The 15119-nt window shown below is 39.4% G+C and overlaps 1 protein-coding gene across 1 annotated transcript; it reads left to right on the top strand.

Annotated features, from left to right (window-relative positions):
* Positions 1–264: 264 nt before the first annotated feature.
* RAB1A (RAB1A, member RAS oncogene family) lies at positions 265–14391 on the top strand. Its single transcript, XM_075063490.1, has 6 exons — positions 265–284; positions 3630–3702; positions 6567–6662; positions 10678–10773; positions 12615–12746; positions 13088–14391. Exons 1-6 carry the CDS (start codon positions 265–267, stop codon positions 13283–13285), a joined length of 615 nt encoding a protein of 204 aa, XP_074919591.1. The 3' UTR covers positions 13286–14391.
* Positions 14392–15119: the final 728 nt, after the last annotated feature.

A 15119-nucleotide genomic window follows, 5' to 3' on the forward strand; every position in this document is an offset into this window, starting at 1 on the left:
AACTGTATACTAATCATCTAATAGGCAGTTTCAGTTAAAGGGCTATTTGATTCACTTGTAAATACTGAAGGAATTCATCTCATGTGATTCTTTGCTTGTTGCTCAGCCCTGAGATTAGGGTCCCATTGTGTTCAAGGCTTTACAGACTTGTAAGCTTTTTGGGAAAAGATGATTAGATAGTAATCAATCGGTGGGAGGTCGTGTCTGGTCTTGGAATAGAACCCAGGTCTTCTGAGTATCCATCCATGCCCTATCCACTAAACCATGTTGGAGTGGTGGAGATGGTAAGAGAATACCTTTTGTGTTTCGCAAGGGGGTCTGATTTTATTTTGTCTCCCACTGATCAGGCTGGAATACTAACTTCAAAGCATAATGACATTTTAAATGTTAAGCATTTTCTTCCTGCTTATCCATTCAGCAGATGAAATGGAGGTGAGGTGGCAATACAGCCCATAAAGACGGGGGAGCTGGGGATACTGCAAGGAAAGAAATGCAGAGGGAAGGTAGACAGATGAGAAAAGCAGGCAGAAAGTGGTGCATCTGTTTAAGCACGATTGATATTTGGAAGGCTGTAACCTTTTAAATGAATGGATTCTACTGAAGTTGATGTCATTTCACCCTCAGTGGTCAGGAATATCTTCTGGGCAAGCGGATTGTTCAAACAGTGGTGTGAAGAGTGTGACTAAGCTAAATGTCCGTTCAGCTTAAAATATTGCAGTATAAATATTGTCTGGTTCTTTGCCAGTTAACTGTAGTTTAAGCCAGTGGTTCTAGGCCAGTGGTTCTCAACCAGGGTATCTCTGGCAGTACAGAGGTCTTCCATGGAGTACATCAACTCAGGAAGACTTGTCTACTTTTACAACAAGCTACATAAAAAGCGTTAGTGAAGTCCTTACAAATTAACATTTCATACACACAATGATGTTAACTGCTTTGTATACTACACACTGAAATGCAGATACAATATTCTAAATGATTTTATAATTATATGGTAAATGAAAGTAAGCAATTTTTCAGTAATAGTGTGCTGTGACGCTTTTCTGTATTTTTATGTCTGACTTTGTAAAGCAAGTCATTTTTAAATGAGTCATAACTTGACCATCCACAAGAGAAATCAGTCTCCTGAAAGAGGTACAGTAGTCTGGAAAGGTTGAGAGCCATTAGTTTAGGCTGCTATAATACATTATGGCAATATCAAGCAAACCATGTATCACTTAAGTTTAATATCTTGATGTTAACAATTCTCATAAGTAGGTGTTCCAGATTTTAACTTCAAATTCTGTTTGCTGTAGTGATTAACTTTAGTACAGATTTCCTTACACCAGCATCAGATCTGTATAGCTGAGAAATGTTAATGTTTTTAGCAGTTGATAAAAATGTTTGAGTATAATTGTCATAAGGTCTCTCACAATTATATTTCCCTACACTTGTTCTCATTTAAAAGTAATCAAATGACTTGCAAAAAGTCTCAAATGGCACCTCCATACTTTAAAAAGAGTATTTTAAAGTTTCTCCCTGCCAGAGTATAGGAATGACCGATGTACAGCTCCAGATGTACCAGAGATGAGCAGGATGTCCTCCTATGCTATCAAACATTTCATCACATAAATAGATATTTGAAAATCACTGACACATGTGTCCCAAAATATAGTTCTGTACTTCAGGGGTGGCTTAATGCCACTGCCCTATAATCTTCATGATTGTAGGTTTAAAATAGGGCATTATCAGTGTAGACCAGGGGTAGGCAACCCTGTGGCACACGAGCTGATTTTTCAGTGGCATTCACACTGCCTGGGTCCTGGCCACCAGTCCAGGGGTCCCTGCATTTTAGTTTAATTTTAAATGCAGCTTCTTAAACACTTTTTAAAAACCTTATTTACTTTACATACAACAATAGTTTAGTTATATATTATAGACTTCTAGAAAGAGACCTTCTAAAAAGGTTAAAATGTATTACTGACACATGAAACCTTAAATCAGACTGAATAAATGAAGACTTGGCACATCACTTCTGAAAGGTTGCTGACCTCTGGTCTATACTGTTCAGAAGAGAACAAAATGCTACTCTTCAGTACAATGCATGTCTCCTAAAGAAGCTTTAATCTTAGCATTACACTGTTCTATTTTTGTCTTGAGTTATGACTGACTTATATTTGGTTCAACAGACTTAGGCTGATAGTATTAATGAAATAGAATCTTCATTTCTCTTTAAGTTGAAGCTTATTTAAAGAAATAGAATGGTATCTTAGATTCTTTGCCAAAGGGAGGAATCTCAGAACTCAAGGCTTTAACTTTTAGTTGAATACCAGACAGCTGCCACTTACAACCAATCTTCAGTATAGTAATATTGGCATCAATACTGAAGTATTAAATCAATACTCTTTTTAAAAAATGTGCAAGTTGTAGTTAACTTCATTTCTCAGGTTTGAAGCCTTAATATTGCTGGTTTCAAAAGTACAAATACCATAAGCAGTATTAATTCCATATTTGTCATTTTGGTGGCTGGGGTCTTTAGCTTATAGTCAGTTCTGACCTTATACACTTTGCTAACAAGGGGCAAAGTAAAGAGTTAATAGTTGATTACTCTGTGGAGCTGCCTAGAACTAATGTCACATAGGACATCTTTTTGAAGCATGAAAATCTCTGTTCTGGTTTGCCAGTAGCAAACATTCTCTGTCTAAACTAGAAGGCAACATGAGTGGAATGGGATGGATAATTTTCTGTCCTCTCTAGCTCTTACTCAGTCAAGGCTATCAAATACTGTTGTATTCATTAAGACACTGATAATACGATCACTTACATTTCAGTGATGGCTATAGCAAATTTTTGAGTTGCACCTGACACTGTTAGCCTTCCTTCTGAGGCTTAAAGACAAACTTCAGCCAGTTTAAAAAAAATCCATTAAGATATCTGACAATGTTCAATTTTTTACCAACAAGGGTGTAATTTAGAAGGCCCAAATTCTGTTTTGGTACTGAGTAGGTACATTTTACTGATTCCAGAAAAGGAGGTGGAATCAAACTTTACCCGGTCTAAATTTGAAGGGGAAAAAAAAACAAACTGTCAGTTCCCAGCTTTTCATTCTTGTGTGACCAGGTATTTTGGTGTACAGGCTTGAGTTGGCTCTTAGATCTTAGCAGCAAGTGTTAATCTTTTTGCTAGTTGACTCATCCTTAGTATAGTTGGTAGTAGGATAATAAATCCTTCCATCTGAGAACTTGCGCTATTTAGAAACATGAGTATACTGACTGACAATTGTGACTAATGTATTTGACTTGAGGGCACAAAGGAGAATAAGGTCTAGTTAAAACAAATCATGTTTCTGGTACATGATGAAACTTTACATGAGTACTGCACATATGAAGAACATACTTCAGACACTGAATCTTCATTCTAACATGTCAGTTTTTATTTCTATTTAAATAAAGTATACTGTACAAAACTGTAAAGAATAGTAATCCTCGTGAGGGAGGAAAAAGGGCATAAATTTCCTGACAGTCACAGTAGCAAATGGCTATTTCTTTGAAACTGTATTACTCAAACCATGTACTTTGGTGTAATTCAAGTTCTTGAAATATCAGATTAACTTTCAGTGGTGTAGAAATACTAACATATCTTTCTCTTTGCAGTGACTATTTATTCAAGCTACTTCTGATTGGAGACTCTGGTGTTGGGAAGTCTTGCCTTCTACTTAGGTTTGCAGTAAGTTCAGTTATGCTTTCAAAGCTATTTTGTCAATGATACAATTGCTTGAATGCAGCTTATAAGTGAGGAGATGTTTCCATTTGAGGAGACTGATACTTGACTTTCTGGGAGTTGATATGCCAAGGGAAGATGGGTGGGTCCAAGAGGGTACTTGGCTTATTCTCTTCTTCCCATATTTTATTGATAACAGCTAACTGGATTGTTCTGTCACAATGACATATGAACGGGTAAGAACTGAATAAATCAAAATTGCAACTATAAGTTAATCAAGGAAATAACTGCTTGATCTATTCTAGTTTTCACTTTAGAAAACAAGGTATTTGGTCTGCGGACACAGTTCTTATGTTAAGGTTGCATTCACAAAGGAAATAATGAACAACTATTAGAAACCGAGGAACATGCCAGTAAAGGCAAAATAGTATCACAGCAATCTAAGGTCACATCTTAGTATTTGTGTGGTAGTACAAATACATCTGAACACTTACCCGTTAGATTACTTTTCATGTCCAACGTACGGCCGCCTACAAACACATCCAATTAATCTAAACTGTATGCTTTGGGAAGACGAAGTGCTGCAAAATGTTTTTTCAAGTCTGTTACTAATACCTTAAAACTCAGCATAGTTGTATCTTTGTCCCCAGAAGAAAGTGTTAACAGACTTTAGAACAGGGGTTCTCAAACTGAGGGTTGGGGACCTCTTATGAGGTCATGAGGTTATTACGGGGGGGGGGGGGGGTTGGGGGGGGGGGGGGGGGGTTTGCAAGCTGTCAGCCTCCACCCCAAGACCTGTTTTGCCTCCAGCATTTATAATGTTAACTATATTAAAGTGCTTTTAATTTGTAAAGCAGGTTGCACTTAGGCTTGCTTTGTGAAAGGGGTCACCAGTACAAAAGTTTGAGAACTACTGCTTTAGAACCTGTTGGATATATAGCAGAGCTGTGGAATATTGAACTATCCACAGGCCAAAAAAGACTGGATACCCATCTTTGTAGTCACTGTGTAACTGGGCTTGTACACACCCTTGGCAAAAGGTGGCCTTGAACCTGCTGGGAATCTGGTTTACAATAGTTTGTCTTGTCTGTCATTCTAGCTACAAACTGTAGCAGGTGACTTCAAGCACTACCACAGTTGGGTAAATCTTCTGGGTGTTGACTAACTTGGTGCTTTGTAAGAGTTGGTTTAGCCATTTAGCCAATATCATTGAATATTGAACGAGGTTCAGTATTCATTGAACCTAAAACACATAATTGTGATCTTCTGGTGCTCACTCTACAGAACTCCATTTCCTTAAGGAAAGGACACTAATTGCATTGCTCCTCCACACTGTTAGTGAAACCTGAAATCTGTTTTTGGTGTTTCAGTACACACAAGGTTAGAACCACCACACAGAAGCTCTGGCTTGGGATGATAGCTCAGAAGTCACAGTATGAGATGTATTTGGTTAGCATTGGGAAAGCTGAGGGACTTCCTGATGCAAGAAGTCGTCTTTGCTCTCTGGAAGAATGTGGCAACTGCCACAGTGTCCAAGAAATAGAATAGTCACAGACCACTAAAGACGGGCAGTGTTTCTTCACCATATTCTTGGCTTAAGCCCTAGTGTTCATGCCAAAACATTTGACATTTAGAGCCTGTCACTGTCTAATTCAAGTGTGCAAAAACCTATCTGTAAGGGTTCCATGTCACTGACAAATTAGTAATTCTCCAGAGTTGCATAGCTTAAGTCAACTTATGAGCATAAAGCTAGAGTTCAGGGTAAGGAGGCCTACTCAGGCAAAATACATAATAAAATACTGAGCCACAGCAGCAAATGAAGCTAAGGTGCAACAAATTCCTCTTGGAGTAATCTGTCTAGCTTCTCTCACTGTAAGTTTCCATGTGATATTTATATCCTGGATTCTTAACTTCTACTCAATGTATATTAACTTCAATATGGAATACTATACCATATACTTGTTCATAAGCTGAATCTTTTTAGTTTTAAGAAAAGGAAGCACCAGAGAAGGGGGGGCGGCTTATGAACGGGTATAGAGAGGGAGAGATGGGGGACAGCCCCTCCCCACAACAGAGAGAACACACCAGAAGGGAAAAGGCAGGGCCAGAGTCTCTCTGCATCTGGCCATGGTGCTCTTCCCCTAGCCTCCAAAGCAACTGCAGCTCGGGCTGGCATGCTGCAGCTGTGCTGCCCAGCCCGGCTTGCTGGAGCATGCTATGGCTGTGCTGTGCGGCCCAGCCCGCTGGAACAGGCTGCAGCCTTGCCGCCCAGTCTGGCCCACCAAAGCAGGCGGCGGCTGCGCTGCCCAGCCTGCCAGAGCAACTCCAGCCAGGCCAGAGAGATCCTATCCTGGCCCTTCATCTAAACGTGTTTAGAAAATGAGTCTTACTTCTGAGTAACCTGAAGTGACTCCTGAACAAGAGATGTTAAAAACAAACTTCACTATTCAGACAGGGATCCTAATAGAATGGTGTTAAACTGTTTGTTTTTAGAATTCCCCATTTCTTAATGAGACCAGGGAAAACTTTCAAAAGTGACTTGGGTACCCAAGTCCTATTGACTTCTAATGAAATTTAGGCCCCCAAATCTGTCAGTGGGACTTAAGTCAGTTCCAAAAATGGAATGGAATACCTGTAGGGAAAATTTTTCAAAAGCTCCTATTTATATGCTGGTAGAGTGGAAGGGGCCTTGTTCATGGGGCCCCATTGTACAAAGACTCTATTAACATAATGGAGTAGTAGAATGTGGGTGTTTTTATGAAGCAAAATACAGGGCTTGATTGTTTCTTCACCATAGGTATCTGAGATTCCTACAGGGGAGAGTTAAGATTTCGTTGGCTTATTAAATTAATTCTCTTCTCTGGTTCTAGGATGACACATACACAGAAAGTTACATCAGCACAATTGGTGTGGATTTTAAAATCAGGACTATAGAGTTAGATGGGAAAACAATCAAACTTCAAATAGTAAGTATGTCTTAACTCTCAGATAATATTCAGAGGCTATTAATAGTAATCATGCAAATTCTGATTGATGTGTACTGTGCCAGATCAATAAAGTTACACATTTCTGTATGTTCAGTAAAATATTGGGAAGATTTGACAAATGTTTCAATAAGCAAGTATGAACTTTTTATAAAACCAAGTTGCATAGTTATTGGCACGTTGTAAGCAAGCATATGCTTTTGACTCTAAATCTTAAGATTTCTCACGTGAATATCTCGCTTAGCTCTTGATAGGATTGTACACCTGCACTTATTACAATAGCTTGTAGACAATTTTATAGGATGCGCAGAGATGCCTTTCTCTAAGTTGAAAGGTTAAACAGCATCTCAGAGTTGCAAATTGCTTAGATTTTGAACAAAAATGAAGCATAAGGAAAACACTTGGGCTAAATCTAATACCAGGATGGTTAAAGAATAGTGGAGGACATGTCATTTAACAAACGCAGGTTCAGGTACAGATCTCTTAAGACACAAATAGCCTGAAAATCTACCTTACGTTGTAAGGGACTGCTTTATAGTAAATATCTTTGCTGTCTGTGCAAATGGCAGTAACTTGAAATTATTGAATATAAATTGCCCCATCCATACATTCTTTGCTGGTACTCTTAAATGCAGCAACCTCTCAACTTGGTTAGTGTTTGGGAAACTGATCATTGGTCTCTAGTGTACGACTAGGCCTCATACTGCAAGATGTGAACTGGAAGGTTCAGCCTGAACACTTGAAGGTAAACACTCTTAACCTGCATTGCTAAAATTCTTCATACTAAATTCTTTCTGCTAGCAAGAATGTTCAGATTAACCTTACACCTTGGGTTTGCTGAAACAGACTTGGGGATGTAGTATTAACACTTAGCCTTTACAGGCTTTATCTTTCGATCTCAAAGCACTGGAAAACTGACATAAGTTACCCACATTGGCATAGTGGAGTTAATGTTTAATTTGCCAAAGTCAAGTAATAAGTAGGTAGACCTCAGTACCTTCTGTTGCCAATGGATGTCTACCAAAATACAATGATCACAAGTTTGCATATAGCAGCAGCAGACTAAACACACTTTGTGTGGTTTAAAAAAAAAACAAACAAACATTCTTTACTTGGCACTAAGAGCAAAAATGGCCTCTCTTGAAGTGTGTGTTAGGGCTTTGAAAAAACAGCTTGTTTAAGAAGAGTAGAAACTGTGCAGAGTAGATTAAGGGAACTGCTATCCACCCCTCCGGAGTGGGAAAGGCAAGGAGAAGAATGGCTCAGATATTACTGATCCTGCAGGAGAAGAAGGGAAGGAAAGCGAAGTGGCCTGTGAGCTGTAGCTCTGTAGAAAGACAGAGGGAGGAGTTGGCAGCTCAAGGACCAGCATTTGCTGGGTGCCTGAAGGTATCCTCTGGATATGAGCTGCATAAAGAAAGGGTGGGAACAGAAGTTTTGGCAGGGTGTAGAAGAGAAGGTGTGACAGTGTGAATTGTCTATACAAGGGGGTACAGGTATCTTTTTTTTTTTTTTTTTTTTTTTTTTTCCTGGACTCATAGGCTTAGTCTGTGTGAGGAGGTATTAAACACTCTTAAAACCCTGCCTTATATCAAGCAATGTGTGTAAATTACACTTGTTTCTACCAAACTGCAGCTTCTCCACTCTGACTTAGACTTTGCCATAGTTACAGTAATCTAGCTAAGGTGAAACCATATTACACTCTGCTTAGAACTGAAGGTTCTGGATGTTCCTCAGGGACATCTGGGTGCAGATGCAGCAGCCTGTCTCAATTGAATTTTGCCCCATTGGCATATAGAACATGTATTGTACTACTCACTTATTTGAGTAAAACGTGAAGAACTTTATCTTTAAATCTCTGAATGGCCTTCAGCTGCCTACCAAGAAACATGACTTTCTCCTGTGCTTTTTTGCAACACTTACAAGCTCCTTTGGTTTTTTGGCTTCTGGAATAGACCCAGTTTTCAATAGGAAGCTCTTACCTACAAAACTTGTTCTCTTGACCAGTTTAGGACAGGTCAAGGATGACCTGTCTAGCAAGGTATTTAATGGTTACCATAACATGGCATGCATGGGTAGGGCTAATAAATGGTGGTAACTAATTTAATTTATTTGGGATAACTTAAGTATTCTGTGTAATGTAAAGTGCCCAGATTCTGTGAGGATAGGAGCCAAAAATAGTTAAACTAAAATAGTTGAGTTTGGAATAGGCCTAAATCAAGCATTAGCAATAGTCCATGCATTTCAAGCTCTGGACTATCTACAGCATACCTTCCTTGCACTACAGTCTCTGCTCTTAGAGTGCCAGTAGACAGGAGACAGTGACTTTCCAATCTGAATTAATGTAAGTGCATTGAGCTATGCTACTCTGCAATAAAGAAGATAGTACTACCATGACATGGGCACTCCTAATATTGATCTTAAACTTTTGAACTGAAGTATTGCATTAGTACTGAAAAACTTAGGAAAAGGCTCAAGTCTGGAAGCAGCTCTTCCAGTGAGAGCAGGAGCCTTTTGGAAACTCGCTTTAGCCACTTAAGGTCAAGTTGTCTAGAACACTTCAGGCATAGTTGAAAATAGAACTATTGTAGGTGGTGTTTTCATAATTTTCCCATGCTAAATGTACAAAGGTATTTGTAGATGGTTTGCTAAAGTTAATGACTAATACACTTAGACAAATGGATTTGCTTCTATGAAAACCCTTGAGAAAACCAAAAGGTACAATTGTTAAGGCCTCATCTATACTAGTAAAACCCTTGCTGAAAAGGAACTGCTCTTATCCCTGCACTGAGGGGTGTGAGGGCTTACGCTTCCCTTTCTTGCAGGCTGATGCATCCTTCTGTGCAGTTTAGGTCAGGTCTTGCCTTATTGGGATGCAGGATTGTCTTGGTCCTGTCCCTACTTCTCCTGGCCTGATTCTCCTCCCCCCCCCCTTCCCAGGAGTGGTTGTGGCGCTGGGGCTGCCCTAGGTGGGTGAGCCTCTTGAATCAAGGCTATTACCAGGGAGGTTATGGCTGTCTAGAGGGGGCTGCTCTTCACCAGCATAGCTGACACTTGAGCATTGTAGCAGAACGATAAATCTAGCCCAAGGGGTGTCAGTAACAGTTGAGATTGAATCATACATTTTGACAACTGCTTCCAAAATGATGCTAAACATAGCTTATTTTTTGGGTACATCTGCAGTTCAGCTGCACTTCTGCTGAAACAGTTGACAATGATTCTTTTTTTTCTAATGTAGACAAGGATTTAGTGAAGTAGCTTAACATGACTTCAGCTGCCTTCAGTAGTATGCCCTTGACCTATTATGATAGAAATTGGCTTTAAACTAGTTTCCACCTGCTTTCCAGCCTTGCCTGTGCCTCAAAGGCCATCAGTTTTAACACTTGTGTATCTTACATCTGGGAAACAGGCTTGACAGCCATTTTTGAGTGGGCTGGGATAGATGGTGTTACTGCTGCAACTGTTCTGTGACCTAAACATTGGATGTCAGTTGAAGGTGATTGCCTCAGTAGTCTTAACAGCATTGTGTTGGCTCTGGGTGGTGAGTTTCTTTTGGTTATCCTACTTTCATTCAGTTTCTTAGGAGGAAAGAGGATGCCTAGTTAGCATCATCAAACTGTAGGAAGATGAAAGTTTTCTATCTACTTGCAGTAATACTTCTCATGGACTTGCAAGGATCATTTTAGAGTCTTGTTCCGCTGCAGTAATCTTTCTTGTATTGGGGAGGCTGCTTCATTGCACTGAAGTTCTAAAACGTGTGACCAGATTAGTGTTCAGTGAACACTTATTGTAAAGCAGTGGTCAGATGACTGACTTGTCTAATCTGAGGGTGTTAAGGGATGTTTATACTCCAATTGATTGTGTATAATTGGGGAGCGTCAGATGTATGGCCATTAGATAGTCTTAACCGGATTGTGTAAATCCAAATTTAGTCTCTCTGCTACAGTTGCACCTTTTTGTTTAGACCTCTAACAATCTTAATTCTCACACTTTGCAGTGGGACACAGCAGGCCAAGAGAGATTTCGAACGATCACCTCCAGTTACTACAGAGGAGCCCATGGCATCATAGTTGTGTATGATGTTACAGACCAGGTAAGGTCTAAATTAGACACTCGTGTAGTATTTTACACCTTGAGAAACAACTTAGGCCAATATACATACCAAGTCAGTTCTTTCAGATGTTGTAGATTTATTTGGCTCTTGAATTATGCTCAGACACCTTAAGCTATGAATTGGTATTTCTAAATGCTAAAAATCTGGTCACACTTGCTGAATATCTTTAACTGATAAGTTTTTGTGTAATATGGGTGCAAGTCTGAAGAAAACTGAAGTTAGACACAGCTTCAAACGTCTTAGTTCTGCCAGACTTAGTCTTATGGCTGATTCCTCTGGGCTTCAAGTTGAGGGAATGGCATCAGGTGGAAATGGGAAAAACTTTCAACAAAACTTGACAGGCAGCTGAGACACGGATGCATCAAAATGTACTGGTATTGGCAGCAGGAACAAACACCAGCATGAAAGGATTAAAACTACTTATACTTTAAGTTAACTGAAGGAAAACTCCTCCTACTTTCCAAGGGCAAATGCTTCTGCTTTCTTCCATATGTACTCGAGCTTTGTGTGGTCTAGAGTCAGAATTGCTGTAGTAGGATTTACTATCCGATACTCCCAGGTGAGAGCTGTCATACTGTTTTATGTTCCTTCAGAAATAAAAGCTAGCTGAGAATCGTCAGTGACATGGGATTTATTTCCATCTCCTAAATGAATAGGAAACATCTTAACATCAGCAACTTTACTTCCATCACACATGCATGCATTATCTTGGCAAACTGTTATAATAGGCTTTCCTGTAGGCTGCTTGTCTTGTAGATTTAATGAGGGCATCTAACACTATGAAAACGAACTTCTGTAATATGCTTGTTGCCCTCCTATTCACTTAACTCTCCTTTGAATTCAAGTTACTGGCCACAGATGGCTTTTGCAGAATGGGTGGTTCCAGTGGCATGGCTTTTTGCTGGGAAGGCAGCTGAAGATGGTAGGGCCCCTGAGGCCAGTTAACTGAACAGTGTATGATTGGTTGACCACTCCTCAGTACCAAGTACAAAACAGCATTCTCTGAAGCTTGCCCTAAAGGAACAACTCAAAACTCACTTGTCAATGTGTTTTGACTTTTTAGTAGTCCAGTGTCTGCCTGTCTTACGAAGGTGAAAAAGCATCCTTTCCTTTAGCTTCCACTTGTATCAGATGGTACTTGGCATATGGCCAGTTTCACTCTTGTACTGCTTTGACAGCTCAGACATGCTACTTGGAGTCCAGGCTCCTCCTGCAGAGCCAGTGGGAGGACCTGGGGCAGGAGGCTCTCATTGGTCCAATACATAACCTGGAGGAAACATTTGTGGATGGGTGTACTAGAGGCTTCTGTAATGCTTGGGATAGAAGGTTGGAATCCCCAGGTCTTTTTAGGGCTGAGGGAAGCACTAGGGCCAGGCCAGAGGAACAAGCATACACTAGTGCAGGATTGAGAACGTAGGATACTCGTGAGGAGATTTTGCACCAAAAAATTAAATTCTGTAAACTTTATTTTTCAATAAATGTGGAGGCTCCAGCATGGCAGTGGGGAACACAGGCCACTGGCTGCACAGATGGGAGATCACCCTGCAGTCTCCCCCCACCCCAAGGACACTGATTCAGCAGTGAGGCTGCACCCAACCCTGGCAGTGCAAAGGCCAGACCTGCCCCAGAAACACCCTCATTTTTGCTTAACATCAAGGAGATAAATACATGAAAAAGCATCTGAAATACAAACTATCACTGGATGTGCAGATGATGCATTTTATAATAGTGGACTTGCTAAGGCTGTCTCAGTTTCTGAAAACAATGAATGGCACTGGTGTCTTGGAAAGGAATACTTAAAGTAATCTCTTCTCTTCCAGGAGTCCTTCAATAATGTAAAACAGTGGCTGCAAGAAATAGACCGCTATGCCAGTGAAAATGTTAACAAGTTGTTGGTAGGGAACAAATGTGACCTGACCACAAAGAAAGTAGTAGACTATACAACAGCAAAGGTATGTCAACTGGCTGATTGATGGTCCAATCACATAAATGTGTTACTAAAACTGAACCCACTTGAATACATCCTACTTAAGTAAATAACTCACTTTATTAGTCCTCAAATGTGCTGGTGCTAGAAAATGCAAATCCTGGTGTGTCCCCTCATGTGTTATGAAGTGCACATGATCAAATTGAGGGGTTGTGCTGGGGAGGGAGGGATGGTGGATTGAGCCAGTAGTAGTTTTCCTGAACATTCATAAATAGATTTTTTTTAATTTTAAAGTAACTCAAGTGAATCCTGAACTTTCTGGTAGCGAGTATTAAGACTTACTCTTTGCTATTTCTCAATTCACAGGAATTTGCAGATTCCCTCGGAATTCCGTTTTTGGAAACCAGTGCAAAGAATGCAACAAATGTAGAACAGTCTTTCATGACCATGGCCGCAGAGATTAAAAAACGAATGGGCCCTGGAGCCACAGCTGGTGGTGCAGAAAAGTCCAATGTTAAAATTCAGAGCACTCCAGTCAAGCAGTCTAGTGGAGGTTGCTGCTAAAATTTGCCTCCCCCTTTTGTCTCACAACAATGAATTTTGCAATCTGAACCCAAGTGAAAAAAATTGCCTGAATTGTACTGTATGTAGCTGCACTACAACAGATTCTTACCGTCTCCACAAAGGTCAGAGATTGTAAATGGTCAATACTGACTTTTTTTTATTCCCTTGACTCAAGACAGCTGACTTCATTTTCAGAACTGTTTTAAACCTGTGTGCGCTGGTTTATAAATGTGTGTAACCCTTGTTGCTTTCCCTGATACCAGACTGTTTCCCGTGGTTGGTTAGAATATATTTTTTGTTTTGATGTTTATATTGGCATGTGTTGATGTTGGGTTTAGTCTTCTGAAGATGAAGTTCAGCCATTTTGTATCAAACAGCACAACAGTGTCTGTCACTTTCCATGCATAAAGTTTAGTAAGATGTTATATGTAAGATCTGATTTGCTAGTTCTTTCTTGTAGTTATAAATGGAAAGATTACACTATCTGATTAATAGTTTCTTCATACTCTGCATATAATTTGTGGCTGCAGAATATTGTAATTTGTTGCACAATATGTAACTAACAACCGAAAAAATGTTTAATAAATATTGTACTTATTGGAAGTAATATCAAACTGTATGGTGATAAATATTGTCTTAATTCTTATGGCTAAGGGGGAAGTTAGGCTTGCATTGTGCCCAAAATGTATCATGTGCAGTAATGGCATCTAGACCCTCTAGTAGACCAAACACCCTTCCCAAAACATGGAACTAGGAAGTATGGCCTAGAAGACTAAGTTGTCATAGTCCTTCAGGCGCATATACTATACTTGAAAGACAATTTGAGACAAATGTTCATGGAAGCATAATGCATTCTGAATGTACAGTATCTTTTTCCCTATCAGTCTATGAACTTTAATTTATTTCTGAAGGACTTCCTTTAGAAATTCTTGTCTACTTTGCTCTGTATTAGAGGTGGAAAACATTTTTCCTAACATGTGAAGGACTTAAAACTAACAACTCAAGATGATGTAACTCTGCCAGTATGTCATGTCTTTCTATATACTGTTACTTCCATATTTTAATCAAATACTGTTTTGACTTATTTAATAAACTTAGTGCAACAACTTAGTTATTATTCAATTCTGCACAAGGCATCAGTAGGATGAAACTGTGAAGTGATACTAAAACAGCTGAAAGGTCAGTAAGAATCCACCAAAAAAATTGTACCTTAAAATTAAAGGAACTGATTAAAAAGACTTCAGAATGCAGTAGCAGCAAAATAGCGGAGTCAATTAAAACCACATGCCCATGTGATCTGATCTTTGTACAGAAGAACTAATCAAATCATTAGTGCCTGAGGCTGGAAGCTAGCCTGTAGCGCTTCCTATAAAGGTAAAATTGTTCAGCTTTATCTAGAACTGCAATTTTCAGTTTACTTTGTAAATATCTCGTTTAAAATGACCATCCAGACATTCATTCCCTCCTGGGTAAAAAATACACGTGTGATTGCAAAATATAACTTGGGTATGTTGTGAGATGCAAACTATAAAACAAATTGGTGCAAATCTGCTTTTTGAATATGGGAAACAAATACTGGGGCAACAGCTCTTTACAAAAACCTTATTACAAACTTTATTTGTGTCCATTTAACAGGCAATCATAATACATGGTACTAAAACAAGTGTTAACAGTACTGTCGTATCACTGAAATGAGTTGAACTTTCCATCTGAGAAACTGTCAGTGGTATACTTTGTATTATAGATACATGCTTGTTGGCTCAATTTAGACTAATGTAAGGTGACCTGCTCTTTTATAAGCAGGAGTGGTGGTATTTGGCTATTGGTAACTGCT

The sequence above is a fragment of the Chelonoidis abingdonii genome, chromosome 3 (assembly GCF_003597395.2).
Source record: "Chelonoidis abingdonii isolate Lonesome George chromosome 3, CheloAbing_2.0, whole genome shotgun sequence".
NCBI lineage: Eukaryota > Metazoa > Chordata > Testudines > Testudinidae > Chelonoidis > Chelonoidis abingdonii.